Genomic DNA, 14818 nt, shown 5'->3' on the forward strand with positions numbered 1-14818 from the left:
TTAAAAATCCTACCGAGTGGTGAGCGATCCTCCCACTTGGAGGCTTAGCTGCAGTCCAAGTACTCGCCTAAGTTTTAAAATCCTACCGAGTGGTGAGCGATCCTCCCACTCGGAGGCTTAGCTGCAGTCCAAGTACTCGCCTAAGTTTTAAAAATCCTACCGAGTGGTGAGCCATCCTCCCACTCGGAGGCTTAGCTGCTGTCCAAGTACTTGCCTAAGTTTAAAAATTCTACCGAGTGGTGAGCGATCCTCCCACTTGGGGACTTAGTTGCACTCCAAGTACTCGCCTAAGTATTCCCCACCTCAGAGCTGCATTCCAAGCACAAAGAGTATTCCGAGCAAAAAAAACAAATTCCAGTCGAAAGCAAACACCATCATTATCAGAAATAAACCAAGTTCGGATAAACCCCAAGGTCCCAGACGGCAGATCAAAAGTATTCGAGCATCAAGCCCGAAGAAGTTTAACGGTTACACAATCACTCGGCATTCCGAGGCAAATAAAAGTGGAGCATAATGTTTTTCGGTCATGCATCAGGAGAAGGACTGGCTGGGTCGCAGAAACTGTCGAGGTCAATGCCGTCTGCAATGCGAGTGGCGGCATCAAGGAAGGTGTCCATGAAAGACTGAAACATATGCTTCCTCGTGTTAGCAACCTTGAGCTCCGCCAGCTTGTCTTCTTTGACATCCTTGCAGTGCACTCAAACCAGAGACAGAGCGACGTCAGCACCACAGCGAGCAGATGACTTCTTCCATTCTCGCACGCGTTCAGGGATTTGATTCAGTCGAGCCATCAAAGACTCGAGATCTTGAGACAGCTCCGCCTGAGGCCAAAGACCAGCATCAACCCGAGTCATTGAAGCTTTCAAGCGTGCCAGATAAGCAACCGCGTTGTCCATGCGAGACTCCAACCGCAGCATGTTCATCGCAACATCATCTTTGACTGGACAGTTGATGGGATCGAGACCCGTCTCGACCCGCCCAGTTTCCGCTTCAAAGTCTTGGCAAAGTTCTGCATGATCGAGAGAATTATGAGTCGACGGCACCATTATACTTGCCAGTCGACAGAAATAAGACAGATTAGTCAATACCTTCAAGTTTCAAGACTAGCATCGCAGCAAGTTGGCCCAGATAAGACTCTAGCTCGCCATTCTTGGCCTTGAGGCTTCCAAGTTCGTTGGTCAACTTCTCTTTGTTCTTCTTCAGTCGCTCGACCTCCTGATTGGCGTCAGATATAGCAGTCTTCAGCTTGGAGTTTTCTTCTTCTAACTTGCCGACTGAAGCAAGCTTCTTGTCAGGAAGCGCTGTCTTCTCGCGCGCCTCCTTCTGTGCTGCGACAAGATCCAGATCCTTCTTCTCCAGAGCTTCCTTCATTTTCTCTAAAGAAATAACATTCTTCAGGCGAGGTTGGAGTTGGCGGTTTTCACTACATACATCTGCTCGAGTGAAGCCACTCAGTTCAAAGATGGAAAGAAAAAGTGCCAGTGTTAGGATATGGAGTGGTCGATTGGTTACCTCCCATGGCAGCTACTTCATTACGAGCGGTCTTGAGGTTCTTCTTGGCCAGTTCCAGATCAAGGTTGAGGCTAATTTGTTGTTTGTTCATGTCAGAAAGTTGAGCCCCAAGATCACAAGATTTCTGCAGTCACAGCCATATCAGTCGACAGAGATAAAAAGAGATAATTATTCTAAGACTACCGCCAAATCAAACATTCAACGGCAGTCTCGGGGACTACACCTAGTGGGTGCACTTAGCGTGCCCCCACTGATTTCCAGACCACAGTCGACGGTCGACTGTCCTTTAAAAAAAAGAAGACAGATCCAAATTCTTAGACCACAGTCGACTGCCCGTAGTCAACTACGGTCTCGGGGACTACACCCAGTGGGTGCACTCAGCGTGCCCCCACTAGTGCAAAGAATCAGTTCGAACCGACACAAAGAGATATACTATTTCCGAACAGCCACACTCCAGTGGGTGGTCAGACAAAAAAACGGTCGATCGAAAAATCAACTGACCTGGACATTGGTTTGCATGGCAGCTCCGGTGTTGAAGGCCACCTGACTGGCCTCATGCACCACCTTCAGCTGCCCCATCACAAGGTTCAGTTGAAGAAGAGCTTCTCTGGTAGCAGCCGGTGGATCGTCCGGAGTCTGATATGCAGCAAAAAGTGACAGAGGTAGAGCAGTCGAAGCAGCCGCCGGATCTGAAGCATGGAATGACGTCGGCGCAGCAGGAGCCTGAGCAGCTGATCCCGAGGGACAATCAGTCAATAGAGGAACAGCGAAGGTGACGTTGGTTCGAGTCGGGTCTATCGACCGCTCGACCGTCGCCGCTGGCGTCCCAGTCGACCGAAGAACTTGGGCTTCGGTCGCCTTCCTGTCCGGCTCCTTGTCCTTCCTCCTCCTTCCTCTCAGCGGTACTTCCTCTTCGTCGTCTGGGAGCACAACAATGTCACGTGGAGCTGCAATAAACAGAGAGAGCCATAAAGACAACTGACCAATATTCCAGTCGACCAAACAAGCTTCGAGTCGGGCAAACTTACTGGCTTTGGAGGTAATAGCGTCATCAGCTTCCTCATCGGCAGGGGTCTTGTCAACATCCATATCAGTCGCAGCCGAGGTCGGGCTATACAGGTCCATCATCCGCTCGGTCAGAACAAGAAAACCGATCGGGACGAGAAAATATGAGAAGAACATTTACCCAGAGGCAACAGGGACGTCCATCTTGATCCTGGGCAAGGTCTTCCAAGCCTTCGAAGGATTAGCTTTGGGCTGCTTGGGGACCGTCTCAGTCAACTCTGGAGTCGAAGACCGAGCGCACTTGTGAGATGGAGCACTCGACGCCGTAGCTTTGCCGCGTCTGCTCACGGGGTCGTGCCGCTGCTTGGATCGACGTTCAAAGCGAGGTGGCGAGTCGGCCACCTCCTCATCGTCAGACTCGTCACTCTCATCATCTTCACCATCAGCTAGGGACTCCCACTCGTCGCTCTCCTCGGCGCTGTCCCCGCCCTCTTGGTCTTGCTCCAGGGCTTGTTCACCATTGGGCATTGAATACATCTCCGTGTAGATCTGCAAAATAAGGAACCAATCATAAGTCAGTCGGAACCTCAATCAGTCGGAAAATATGTTCAAAAATTCATTTATGACGACCAGACCTTGTCTGGCAGGTTCCTGTCGCTGAAAGGGTCGACTCTCCTGGCACCCCTGGGGTTGTCTTTGTTCCCGGTAATGCCCATCAGCCAGTCAGCCACGGTTTTGGCCTCCACTTCCTCCGGATGAACCCGAGCAGTGTCACCAGCCCCGGAGTACATCCACGTAGAATGATCGCGAGCTTGGAGGGGTTGGATCCGCCGACTGAGGAACACCTCGAGCAGGTCCATACCAGTGACGCCCTGATTGATCAGTTGGACTACTCTCTCAACTAGCATGCCTGTCTCTGCCTTCTCAGCAGCGGCCACTCGCAAGGAAGATGGAGTTTGGACACAATCAAAAGAAAAAGGGGGAAGTCCGGTCGATTGGCCTGGGGTCGCGATATCCTGGCAGTAGAACCAGGTCGACTGCCAACCCCTGACCAATTTAGGAAGAGCCATTGGAGGAAAAGAGCTCCTCTTCCTCTTCTGACTGCCCAGGCCCCCGCACATCTGGATAACATGGGTTTTCTCGTCTTTCGAGTTCGCTTTCTTCACGGTTTGGGATCGGATGGTAAAGATGTGTTTGAAGAGGCCCCAGTGCGGTCGGCACCCCAAAAAATTCTCACACATAGAGACGAACGCAGCAAGGTACGTGATGGTATTGGGAGTAAAGTGATGGAGTTGGGCACCGAAAAAGTTTAAGAAGCCCCGAAAGAAAGGATGTGGTGGAAGAGATAAACCACGGTCGACATGGGTGGTGAGCAAGACACACTCACCCGGTTGCGGCTGCGGCTCCGATTCCCCCTTCTGCAGGCGCGCGGATTCATGGACGATCAGCCCTAACTCGGCCAAATCATCCAAGTCCTCTTGCCGGAGCGAAGATCGGATCCAGTCTCCCTGGATCCAACCTGACGGCAGCCCCGAGCGCGATGAAGACCCCCGATTCATCTTCTTGTTCTTCGCCGCCCCCGTCGCCTTCTTCGCACGCTCTAACACCGCCGTTTTGTCCTTCCCCATGGCGGCAGAACAGCGGTGTCGAGAGTGGTCGTGCTATGCGAGGTGGAGACGCGAGAGGAAGAAGAAGGGAAATGAGCACGCACGGTGCGAATGCCTCGGCTTCGCCGCTTTTAAAGGCCTACTTCCGAGTGGCTGACGCGTGGGCCCGATCAGTCCTGTCAAATCCCCCCAACAGTTGCACACGTGATACATGGCGAAAAAGGTGGCGCGGAAATCGAAACGTCCGATTTATCTACTCCACTTACCGCGGGGCACTCCGCCTGGCGCGCTTCCACCCAAATTTCGAATCCCGTGAGATCCTGGATCCTCTGTAACCGATCTCACCAAAGATTCCAAGCAGAGATATCACTCGACAGATGTCACTGAACAAACTGGTCGGTGATTTTTGAATCGATCAAGGCGACTGAAACGAAGTCGAAAGTTTCAAACAGTTGTCCTCCACTCGAAGGAGACAAGGCAGATCAAGGGCGAGAACCAGGTCAATTATCGTCCTTCTTTTTCACTCAAACCTCGATCCATTCGGGGGCTAATGATGTAGACACAGACCTAGGGTAGGGTAATAGGCCTGACCTATACGCCCCACCTAAGGTCTTGTCCTAAGAACTAAGGAGTTCAAGAGTCAGAAGTAGAGGACCAACAAAGGTGTCGAAGCGAAGTCCACTCGACCTATCAATCACTCGGAGACCTCTCTTACTCAGGTCACTCGACCACCAAACCACTCGACATATCAGAAGACCTAAAGCCACTCCGCGCAGCAACGGTCAAGCATTTCGCATACTTAATGCTCATTTGTAGCACCTTAATACAAGCGTTACCTGTAACACCTCCTCTTAATGTATATTGAACCATGTGTAACGGAGGGGAGCTGGGGTCCTGACATACTCTATATAAGCCACCCCCCCTCCTCTGGGACAAGGGTTTGCACCCCCTGTAACTCACACACGTATAATCCAGTCGACTGCCTCCGGGCTCCGAGACGTAGGGCTGTTACTTCCTCCGAGAAGGGCCTGAACTCGTAAACCTTGTGTGTACAACTCCTCCATAGCTAAGATCTTGCCTCTCCATTCCTACCCCCATATTCTACTGTCAGACTTAGAACCACGACAGGCATCATATATGTGAAATTGTGTCATGCTGTCATGTTTGCTTAGACAAGATATATGTGAATTGCCACATTTGTCTATCATACAATGTTTGTACGTTTAATTTCTTTTCTTGGTTATCAGCCATTTGAATTGGAGGGGTGATGGCAGTATCTAAGGGAGCAAAAATCCGTCCTTCACAAAAGACAGTGCTACTCGTCGACGCAGATAGAACCATGGTTATACTGGCCCACAAACTTGCCGCACCACACATAATCGAGACTCTTCCAGATTGCACACTTAGATCGTTGGGAAGAGAACCAGCTACAACCCATCTAACCCCAACCCCAGCGGATAGTAACCCACTTCTAGTTGAAAAAGCACCATGTCCACCATAGAGTACCCCCACACGAGCAGTTTGTAAAACAACTGCAGTGCCCAAAGCACGAAGACCACCACAGCGAACCCAAACTCCGCTTCTCAAACTATAAAATCTAGTCGGATTTCATGGTAAGTGCTATGTTATATTATACCATAAAAAGTAATATGTAATCCCTGCTGCATCGTAATTAACCCTACCGTACTCACTGCTTCACTAATAACTTGAAGCAACCATGTTGGGGTTGGAGGGAGCCCCTCCGGTGCATGCCCTGACGACCAAGAAAACCTGCGACCCGTCTGGCATGACCTTCGCTACTGGTGGTGCAGGTGTGTTGTATAGTACATCGCACGAGGTCCCCGCCCTCGCCAAACAGGTCGACACCTTCAGGAAGATGGTCAAGGACGGGACCATCACAGAGAAACAACCGAGTCACTCCGTAGCGCTCGTGGCTTTCTCTGGCAACGACTATGCAGGCACCGGCGTCATTGGCCTAAGTAGCCCCAATGATGTGAGTAACATATCAACACACAATGTATATATGCGTACACTAATTTGAACAATTAATTTGTTTGTGCATCTTACTAACTTATGATTTTCATGTATGTGATGTAGATTAATGCTTATATTGGGAAGGTGACAAAAGAGATTGCGGCTAATGTGGATCAATTTTTGAAGCTCGGTGTGCAAAGGTTCTTGTCAATAACTTGCACCCTATCGGTTGCACGCCATCACACACCCGAACCAACAACTACACCACGTGTGATATTTTTGAAAACTTGGGTGCATCAATTCATAACGATAATCTGAAACAAGTTATGACATCAAAGAAGAATGTCTACATCGTGGACGTATACACCGCCTTTACCAATATTGTGGATCATGCGGCAGGTATGTATCTACATGCATTCAAAACTGTCTCATTATTTTAGAATTATCTTAATCTAATTCGATGGGGGTTTGATTGTGTACTTGAACTACTTTATCTGAACATTCTTAATTTCATGTGCATTAATGTAGGTAAAGGCTTAGAGCTGTCTAAACAATTCAAGCACAAACTATCGCCGTGCTGCGAGAGTTTGGATTCGGATGGTTATTGCGGACAGCAAGGCGAATCATCCGCAGAGCTTTTGTACGTTGTGTGCGACAATTCAAATAGATTTTTCTATTGGGATGACATGCACCCGACCCATGCAGGATGGGAGGCTGCCATGAAACAGTTGGAAAAACCCTTGAGGGAGTTTGTAAATCAAGCCTAGGTAGCTAGGCTTTATGTATTTGTTTAGATCTTTGTATCCATGATGATAACTTCCTGATTGTATTTGATAGTTACATGTATTTCGAAGACTAGGATTTTCCCGATTCTTCTAGTTGTATTTGATAGTTTCATGTATTTCAAAGACTGGGATTTTCCCGATTCCATGATAAATATTATAATTAATGTATTTGAATCTTCTTTTGTGAAGACTATATTTATAAGAAGTAACTAATGTCATATGCCACATATACAATAATTAAAAATGTGTTGTAACTATACAACTCGAGTACTTGTCTATATATGGCTTAATAAGCTTAGGGCAATTTCACACCTGTTGAATTTTTGTTGTCGGCTTATTGGTAGTCAAACTCAGGACTAAGGAGGGTAAATTTGCCTATGGATATGGACATTTGTGGGCATCCACTTCTTTGTGTTTGTGTTTGTGTGCAGTGCCCAAACCCGCTCATCTTTTTCTTTTAGAATGGGTAGATCTGCCTATGGATATGGGCATTTGTGGGCATCCAATTCTTTGTGTTCGTGTTCGTGTTCAGTGCCCAAACCGGCTCAACTTTTTCTTTTGAGAATGCCCAAACCCGCTCAACTAGTCGTGGGTAGAAAAAGAAAAACATGGACATAACTCTATATTTAAGATTGTTTTCTCAAACTTTTCAAAACAGCTCCTGCTGAGTTTCAGTTTTGGAATCTTAGTTCATCTTCACATGATAAGATCATCCGCGGCACTATGCACGAAATTCAGCCATATACAAATCCATGATGTTAAACACCACAATTCGGATTCAATTGCATTGAACACAGAAATGACAAATACTCGACGAAGTTCGAATAAACATAGGAAAACGATTTTATTTGAGACGGGTGTATGCGGTTGTTCCTTCGGCCACCCGCAAAAAAGAAAAAAAACACCATTGGGTTCGTAGGATCATCTTCACATAATAAGATCATCCGCGGCACGCTTCAACCCCCTCCAGCCGTTGCGAGGTGATTGTAACCATATGTCCCGGTTGGACCCATTCACTACGCTTTCCTTCAGCCTTATTCATTACTCCCTCCATTCCAAAATAGATGACTTAACTTTGTACTAACTATATGTCATCTATTTTAGAACGGAGGGATTAGTCATGAAACTTGTCGCCCGTACGTATCTTCTTCCTCGCGAAATCACCTCCCCCTTCCCTCTCTCCGGTCCACACCTTCCTTGCCCTCTCCGTGTGCAGGTTGGTAGCCTGCTCGCTGCTCGCTACTCGCTCATCTGCACGTGCTGCAATGCGGCGAGCTTTTGCAGGAGGCCACACGGATGCAGCGAGGGTGGCGGCGGCCGGTTCTGCAACGTCATGCTACAAGCGACGACGCCATGCTGCGATGGGGCTCCAAGGGCGACCATCGATCGGTACTAGGAGAACATGCTTCCAGTGCTCCAGTTGTGTTGCGACGGAGGCGGACGCCATGCTACAAGCGACTCTGCGACAGGGCTCTAAGGGCGTTGGCCGGTGCTTCGTGTTGCCATGGACATCCGAGGGTGGCCATCGGTACTGCCATGATGTGCTTTGAGCGCCTTGCTGCGACGGCATCAACTAGGACAAGGACGATGCTGTGAGGCATGCTTTGCCGGACGAGGGGCTCTGACAAGGCGGTTGAAATGGCGGGATGCCCAACCAAGGAAAGAAAAAATCTGGATTTCAAGCAAACAACAATCATTGAATGATTTCACTTCCTCCTACTTTAGATCAGCACTTGGCACTTCAGACGTTTTTGTTTCTGAGGCGAGGCAACAGATTTGCCAGACATGACAAAAGGAGCAAGTAATTGTGCATTTAAGCTACAGCACCACCAACCGTGCGATTGTAAGAAATGCAAGGGCCAAAGTGTGGCATCAGTTATCATCAGACATTGTCTTCTCAGCAAACAAATCAAAAACTTTATCACCCTACTTGATTATATGAGGTCCGAAATCAGCAGGGGAGACAGTGAGATAAGAGTATAAGAAATAATCAGATTTGTGCACACAACTAACTCGACACGAACCGATCCGATCCCAAATAGCCCACGAAGTTGAGAACGAGGCCCCGGCAGGCATTCCACCAAACATCTCAAACAAATCTTGCTAGATACCTATGCTTTGGAGTTAATTGTGCATATTGTTGCTGGAGAATGTTGGATGCTTCTTACTGATACAAGATACCAATATCTAGAGCAAACACCAAAGCCACAAAATCATAACACATCAAAGAGCCACGTTCACAAATAAAAGTAACTCAGTGCACCCCACACAGACAGGCCAAAGTGGTCATCACCCCATACAGAAAAATACAGCCCTAAAAAGGATCATCCGTACGGGCTTTACCTTACAGTGACTATATCATCAATCTTCAAGATCATTCTAACGCACTCGCACGCCAGCGAGATGGCGCTCGTGCTCACAAGCAACGGCTGCACGACATTCTCCTCCAGGATGTTTGTGATCTGGCCTTTCCTCACGTTGATGCCCGTGTTCTTCTCACCCTTGGCATGGCGATTCCTTAGCTCGGTAACAATGGCGATTGGGTTGAGCCCTGCATTCTCAGCCAGTGTGTAAGGGATGACCTCAAGTGCGTCGGCAAACTCCTTGATGCAGTAACTCTCCATCCCATGGAGCTCCTTTGACCAAGCAGCCAGTTGCATTGACATTTCTATTTCCGGAGCACCGCCACCAGCAATTAAAAACCTCTTGTTCACCAAGCACCTTCATAAAAGTAAGCACGCGCAGGATCAGAACACTGAAGAAATAATACCCCCTCCGTCCGGAAATACTTGTCCTAGAAATGAATAAAATGGATGTATCTATATAACTAAAATAAGTCTAGATACAACCATCTGTAGGACAAGTATTTCCGGACGGAGGGAGTACATTTTAAGCTAAAAACAGTGTTAAGTGACTTCATATAATATGCAACACCATAAATACCACGAAATGATACACAAGCTTCAAACACACACCATGAGCAAGAATAATAATTTCACGAGGACACATGCCTACTTATGCTCAAGGCCTATACATTGGTATGTAACTTGTCTTAAATTGTTATATGTCCAAGACCATGAGGCCAGCACCCCCTATTTGGGTAAAAAAAGGCCTGTAAAAAGAGCTTTACTCCAAGCAGTTGTTTCTTCGTAAAATTCAGAAGCAATCATCTAATTATGAATCAACAACATGAATTGTTAAAATTGACAGGCATAAGATGAGACTGTCATCGTAATATCCAAAAGGCAGTACAAAGGCATTGGAGCTAGCTACTAGCTCCCACCAGAATTTCCTTTATAAAGGAAATGATGCACACAGACCCCTTCGTCACTATCCTGGTTTCTCACATAAACATGCACACTAGGGGTCTGAAGCTTACACACTACGACAAGCTTGTATTACAAGGACATAATGTCCTTTAATTTTAGGACTAACCAACAAACCTACTACACTTACGAACTTTACCAAGCTGGCATTTTACAGCTAAATCTCAAACAGCTAACTATTGCTTCGCATGACTAGCCAAATTGACTTTGATATCTCACTTGCATGCAACTCAAGATTGTCCAACTAGCTGACTAAGTGCTAGCTAATATTACTAGCCTAATTACATTCTACTTCTTGCCATCTTGCTAGAACTAGGAACATCCTAACTTGCCAGTATGCATGCACAGATACTAACAACTACTACTTGTAACAAGATTAGAACTAACAAAAGTTGCTGCCTAGCCACTCCGTGGTGCCCTACTGCAGACCATAAGAGGTGATCTAGCCATCAGATTCAAGCACTGCATTACAGAGGGGTGAAGTGAAGAGCGAGAGAGAGAGTCGCTTTCACTGTGTTCACAAAGCAGGTGCGGAGTGTCAGAAGAAAGGATGGAGTAAATTCTGCACAAAAACCCTATTTCTTTCGAGTGAAAATGGGCAGCCATGTCCAGGAATGAAATACAGAAGTGCTGCTTGTGGCAGTAAGTAGTAGGCTAACCCTAAAAGGTCTCCACCTTGCTCAAAGGTCAAAGCCTAAGCTCACCGCTTACTCTTGTGAATTTAATTTGAATAATCTATTATTACCAACATAAAGCACCAAATCTCCAGATTCAAAAGTATAGATGACAAAGGGTCATCATAAAGTACCATGAACAGACATGAGATGCAACTTAGCAAATGAGGAAGTGTATGGCCCACACAAAGCACCATGTGCAATATGCCAGCCTGGTGATCACTGGATCACTGAGAGTCACTCAAATAGCATATAAGAAAGTAAATTGAGCTTGATCAAACTTGGCTCGGTGTCACACATAATCATCGAGTGAACCTATGCTCCCTATGTGTCTACCGCAGCATATATAGTGGTCAAAGGTAACATAGCTATTTTTTCCGAAGTTGTTGCGACGGCGTATGTGGAAGCAACAACATAACAGTAGGAGACCATGTTGATAATGGCAGAAATAGAACATGACAGTATATGTGCAAGCAACGTGATAGGAAATTGCATTTACTCTACCAACCTACAATAACAAAGGGATCCTATAATATTTGTGTGTTTAACTAATTAAAACAATGTTGCTTTCAACATGTAAATAAACATATTATAGGAGAACAAATGTTCGTTTATACCACTTGACAATTTACTGCTATGAACAGATTCAATAGAAAATTAGGAGTATGATCCTATCATCTTAATCGATTATAATTAATAATTGTTCAACAATGTTGTGCATATTTAAAGTTACTCCACATCATTTACCAATAAGACTTCACCCAAGTCGCTATATTCACAATGACCTAGAAAAGCAGGACTACGATAGACAACCTTTCATATAACACACAGAAGATTGTTTCAGTGGAAGTCAAATTACCTGATGACACATAGGGCGTCATGGAGACTGCGATCAGCTTCATCAATAACCAACTGGTTGGACCCACGGACAAGCACAGTTGCAGTCCTCCCCATGTCCCTGATCCCGGTGATCTTGACAATCTTGCCATCTCCAGCAGACACTTCCTCGACAACATCAGCATACCCAAGCTTATCCTCACGGAAATGCTCAATGTTGGCAATTGGCAGGCAGTTGAGAGTCTTGGTGATAAACTCAATCTCGTCCCTCTCTACATCCTTGACCACCAGAATCTTGGCCTTTGCGAGATAGTGCAGCGACAACTCGGTCACGGCATCACGCAAGATGCTCTTCTGGATGAGGAGGACATTGCACCCAGAAGCCTTGATCTTCTTGACCATCCCTAGGATGTAATTCCGCTCCTCGCGGAGGATGCGGTCCATCTGCGCATAGTCTGACACGATGACGCTCTGCTCAATATCAGTCTTGGGCGGTGAGATCTGAAACTGGATGACAGCGATCTTGGCATTCTCGATCCTAGATGGCCCCCCGGCAGCATGGCTGGCCTTCTTGTCAAAGATAAGGCCGCGGACAAGCTCGGTGTCATCGACAGTGCCGCCGAGCTTCTTTATGATGCGGATGTCGCGGAGATCAAGAAGCTCCGGGTGGGCGGGATCGACCACGGAGAGGGCGGCGTCAACAGCGAGCGGGGCGAGGAGGCCGGAGTACTGGGAGACGACCTTGGAGTTGAGCGCGGTGGAGGCAGACTTGACGAGGGAGTCCCGGTCGGTGAGCTCGATGGGGATGGCCATGCCCTCGAGGACCTGGACGGCGCGGGCCGCGAGGCGGTGGAGGGAGTCGGCGGCGGCGGTGGGGTGGGCGCCGGCCGCGAGGAGCGACTGCGCGCGGCGGAGCAGGGCCCCGGCGATGACGACGACGGTGGTGGTGCCGTCGCCGGCGGCCGCGTCCTGCGAGCGGGAGAGCTCGGCGAGCATGCGGGCCGCGGGCTGGAGGAGCGACATGCGCGAGAGGATGGTGGCGCCGTCGTTGGTGATGATGACCTCCTGGTCACCCGAGGAGATCATCTTGTCCATGCCGCGGGGGCCGAGGGAGGTGCGCACCGCGTCGGCGACCGAGCGCGCGGACGCGATGTTGGCGCCGCGGACGTCGTCGCGGCGCTTGGTGTCGGTGTAGGTTTCTCCCTTGCGGGCCGACGGCGCAGCGGCGACGGCGGGGGCGGCCATGGCGGCGGCGGCGGATCGGGGGGAGCGGAGGGGAGGCTAGGGCTTTTCAGATTTCGCTTGGTGGGAGGAGGGAGGGAGGGAGGGGCGCTGGATGGACCTGGAGAGTGCGATCGCGGTTTCGGTATATACCCCGGGAGAGCGGGCCCAAACTTGCGGCCCAGTGGAGGCCGTGGCCGTGAATGTTGGTCTCCTAGGGCCTAGAATGATGAACTGTCACCGTCATACCCGGTAAGGCGGTATACGCTAAAAAAAACGGTAAGGCGGTAAGGGCCATCTACATATCGCCATATCTAAAAAAAAAGTGTCAATCCTAAAAAAAACTTGATTTTTTTTGTCTTTTTCTGGTTTTGTACAATCTTTGGTAGATGACAATAGCCGTGAGGCCGAATATGTTAATTTGGACACCAATGTATGCAGTATATACGAAAAGTAAAATTATATATGGTTATAATGCGATTTACAAACTCTGTGGTTTTATGCAGTAGTGGAAACTGCTCCTGCTCCTGATTATAGTTCTGTTGCTTTTGGGTTTGGGGCTTCAAGTGCTGCTGCCCGTAACGTGTTTACTTTTTTCTTTTCACGTGTTTCTCCTCGTTTCGGTATTGAACTGTTTGTATTTTGGATGCTTGGCGATTGTGTTTTATTTATAAAGCGGGTCTTGAGTTTTTTTGTCAAAAAAGTTGTTCAAATTCTTCTCTTCTGCATAATGTTATCGAAACGCATATATTATCTATACATACATCTCTGATTAATCAAGCGCAAGCGCACTAATATCCGCTTGAGATAATGGATCGTTTTTTTACTATAATATGTCAAATTGCCCACACACCCCAAGAGTGAATACACCCTCTACCCAACCATGCTTTGAGGTGCTCTCTTTCACACACACACACACACACACACACACACACACACACACACACACACACACACACACACACACACACACACTTTTTTTTGTTGGATACTTGCATATGTATGTTATTTATATCATATCATACTTCTTTATCTGAAAGGTGAGACTTATTTTCGTTACTTCTACATAAATTGGAGGACTAGCATGACAGGAGTCGCCGGTTTTCTTCACCCGACCTTTAGCGACAAACTCTATTTTTGTTCGAGGGGACATCAAACTCTTTTCCTCCTTCGTAACAGACACGAAAACAAAACACCAAAGAGCCAACCCACAACTCAAATACAACCCATCTAACCATCTCTTACAGAAAACTATGGACAAAGATGATGGAGCGTGTTATACAATGTTCTTTTTCGTTAGAAAAGCTAACGTGGTAGAATGTTTGAACGTGGTCCAATAGATAAATTCAAATAAATCATAAAGGCTCGTGAACAAATGACAAGATTAGAGGTGCAATTTTAGTCCCATCTCAGAAATGAAGGTGGTGCGAGGCCAAGTTATATGTGGAGTCTCTCCACTCCACTAAGCGATGGGTATGAAAAGAGAAAGAGAACACGATACGTGCACGCTCGTCTCATTGGACGTGAGCATGCGACATGCAACATGAATAGTCCGTGGAAATTTGGTTTGTGGCTTTGCAGAAGCACGGTTTTCTTTTGCCTGTTTTTGGTTTCCTGACTAGTAAGTTTTTGAGTTGGAACCTTGACCAATAAGTTTTTGAGTTGGAAGCCTTGTCGTTTTGGATTTGCATCATGGCCGCGACACAAGACCGTGTGTGTTCTCTTGTATATATGACTTGTCGGCCACAGGCAAATACACACCAAGAATCGTTGGAATTTTTTTTTGTCCTCTCATTGTTTATGTCGCTATCGTAGTACTCGATCTCGAACATTGGTATGCACCTGCAAGTGGGAGCAGGTCTCTGAAAACTCACACG

The 14818-nt window shown here is 47.5% G+C and overlaps 1 protein-coding gene and 1 pseudogene across 1 annotated transcript; one reads left to right on the forward strand and one right to left on the reverse strand.

Moving 5' to 3' along the window:
- Window positions 1-3878: 3878 nt before the first annotated feature.
- LOC119333730 lies at window positions 3879-6865 on the forward strand (annotated as a pseudogene).
- Window positions 6866-8972: 2107 nt separating this feature from the next.
- On the reverse strand, window positions 8973-13044 carry LOC119331841 (T-complex protein 1 subunit delta-like). The gene is made up of 2 exons (XM_037605015.1): window positions 11743-13044; window positions 8973-9604 (listed from the first exon to the last, which is right to left on the reverse strand). The coding sequence occupies exons 1-2, from the start codon at window positions 12963-12965 to the stop codon at window positions 9223-9225; spliced, it is 1605 nt and encodes a 534-aa protein (XP_037460912.1). The 5' UTR covers window positions 12966-13044; the 3' UTR covers window positions 8973-9222.
- Window positions 13045-14818: the final 1774 nt, after the last annotated feature.

This window comes from Triticum dicoccoides, chromosome 7A, assembly GCF_002162155.2.
Source record: "Triticum dicoccoides isolate Atlit2015 ecotype Zavitan chromosome 7A, WEW_v2.0, whole genome shotgun sequence".
In the NCBI taxonomy this organism is placed as follows: Eukaryota; Viridiplantae; Streptophyta; class Magnoliopsida; order Poales; family Poaceae; genus Triticum; species Triticum dicoccoides.

Coding starts and splice junctions, on each gene's coding strand:
- LOC119331841 (XM_037605015.1), bottom strand. CDS start 12,965: ATGGCCGCCCCCGCCGTCGCCGCTGCGCCGTCGGCCCGCAAGGGAGAA. Junction 9,605..11,742: donor GACGCCCTATGTGTCATCAG/GTAATTTGACTT, acceptor ACTTTTATGAAG/GTGCTTGGTGAACAAGAGGT.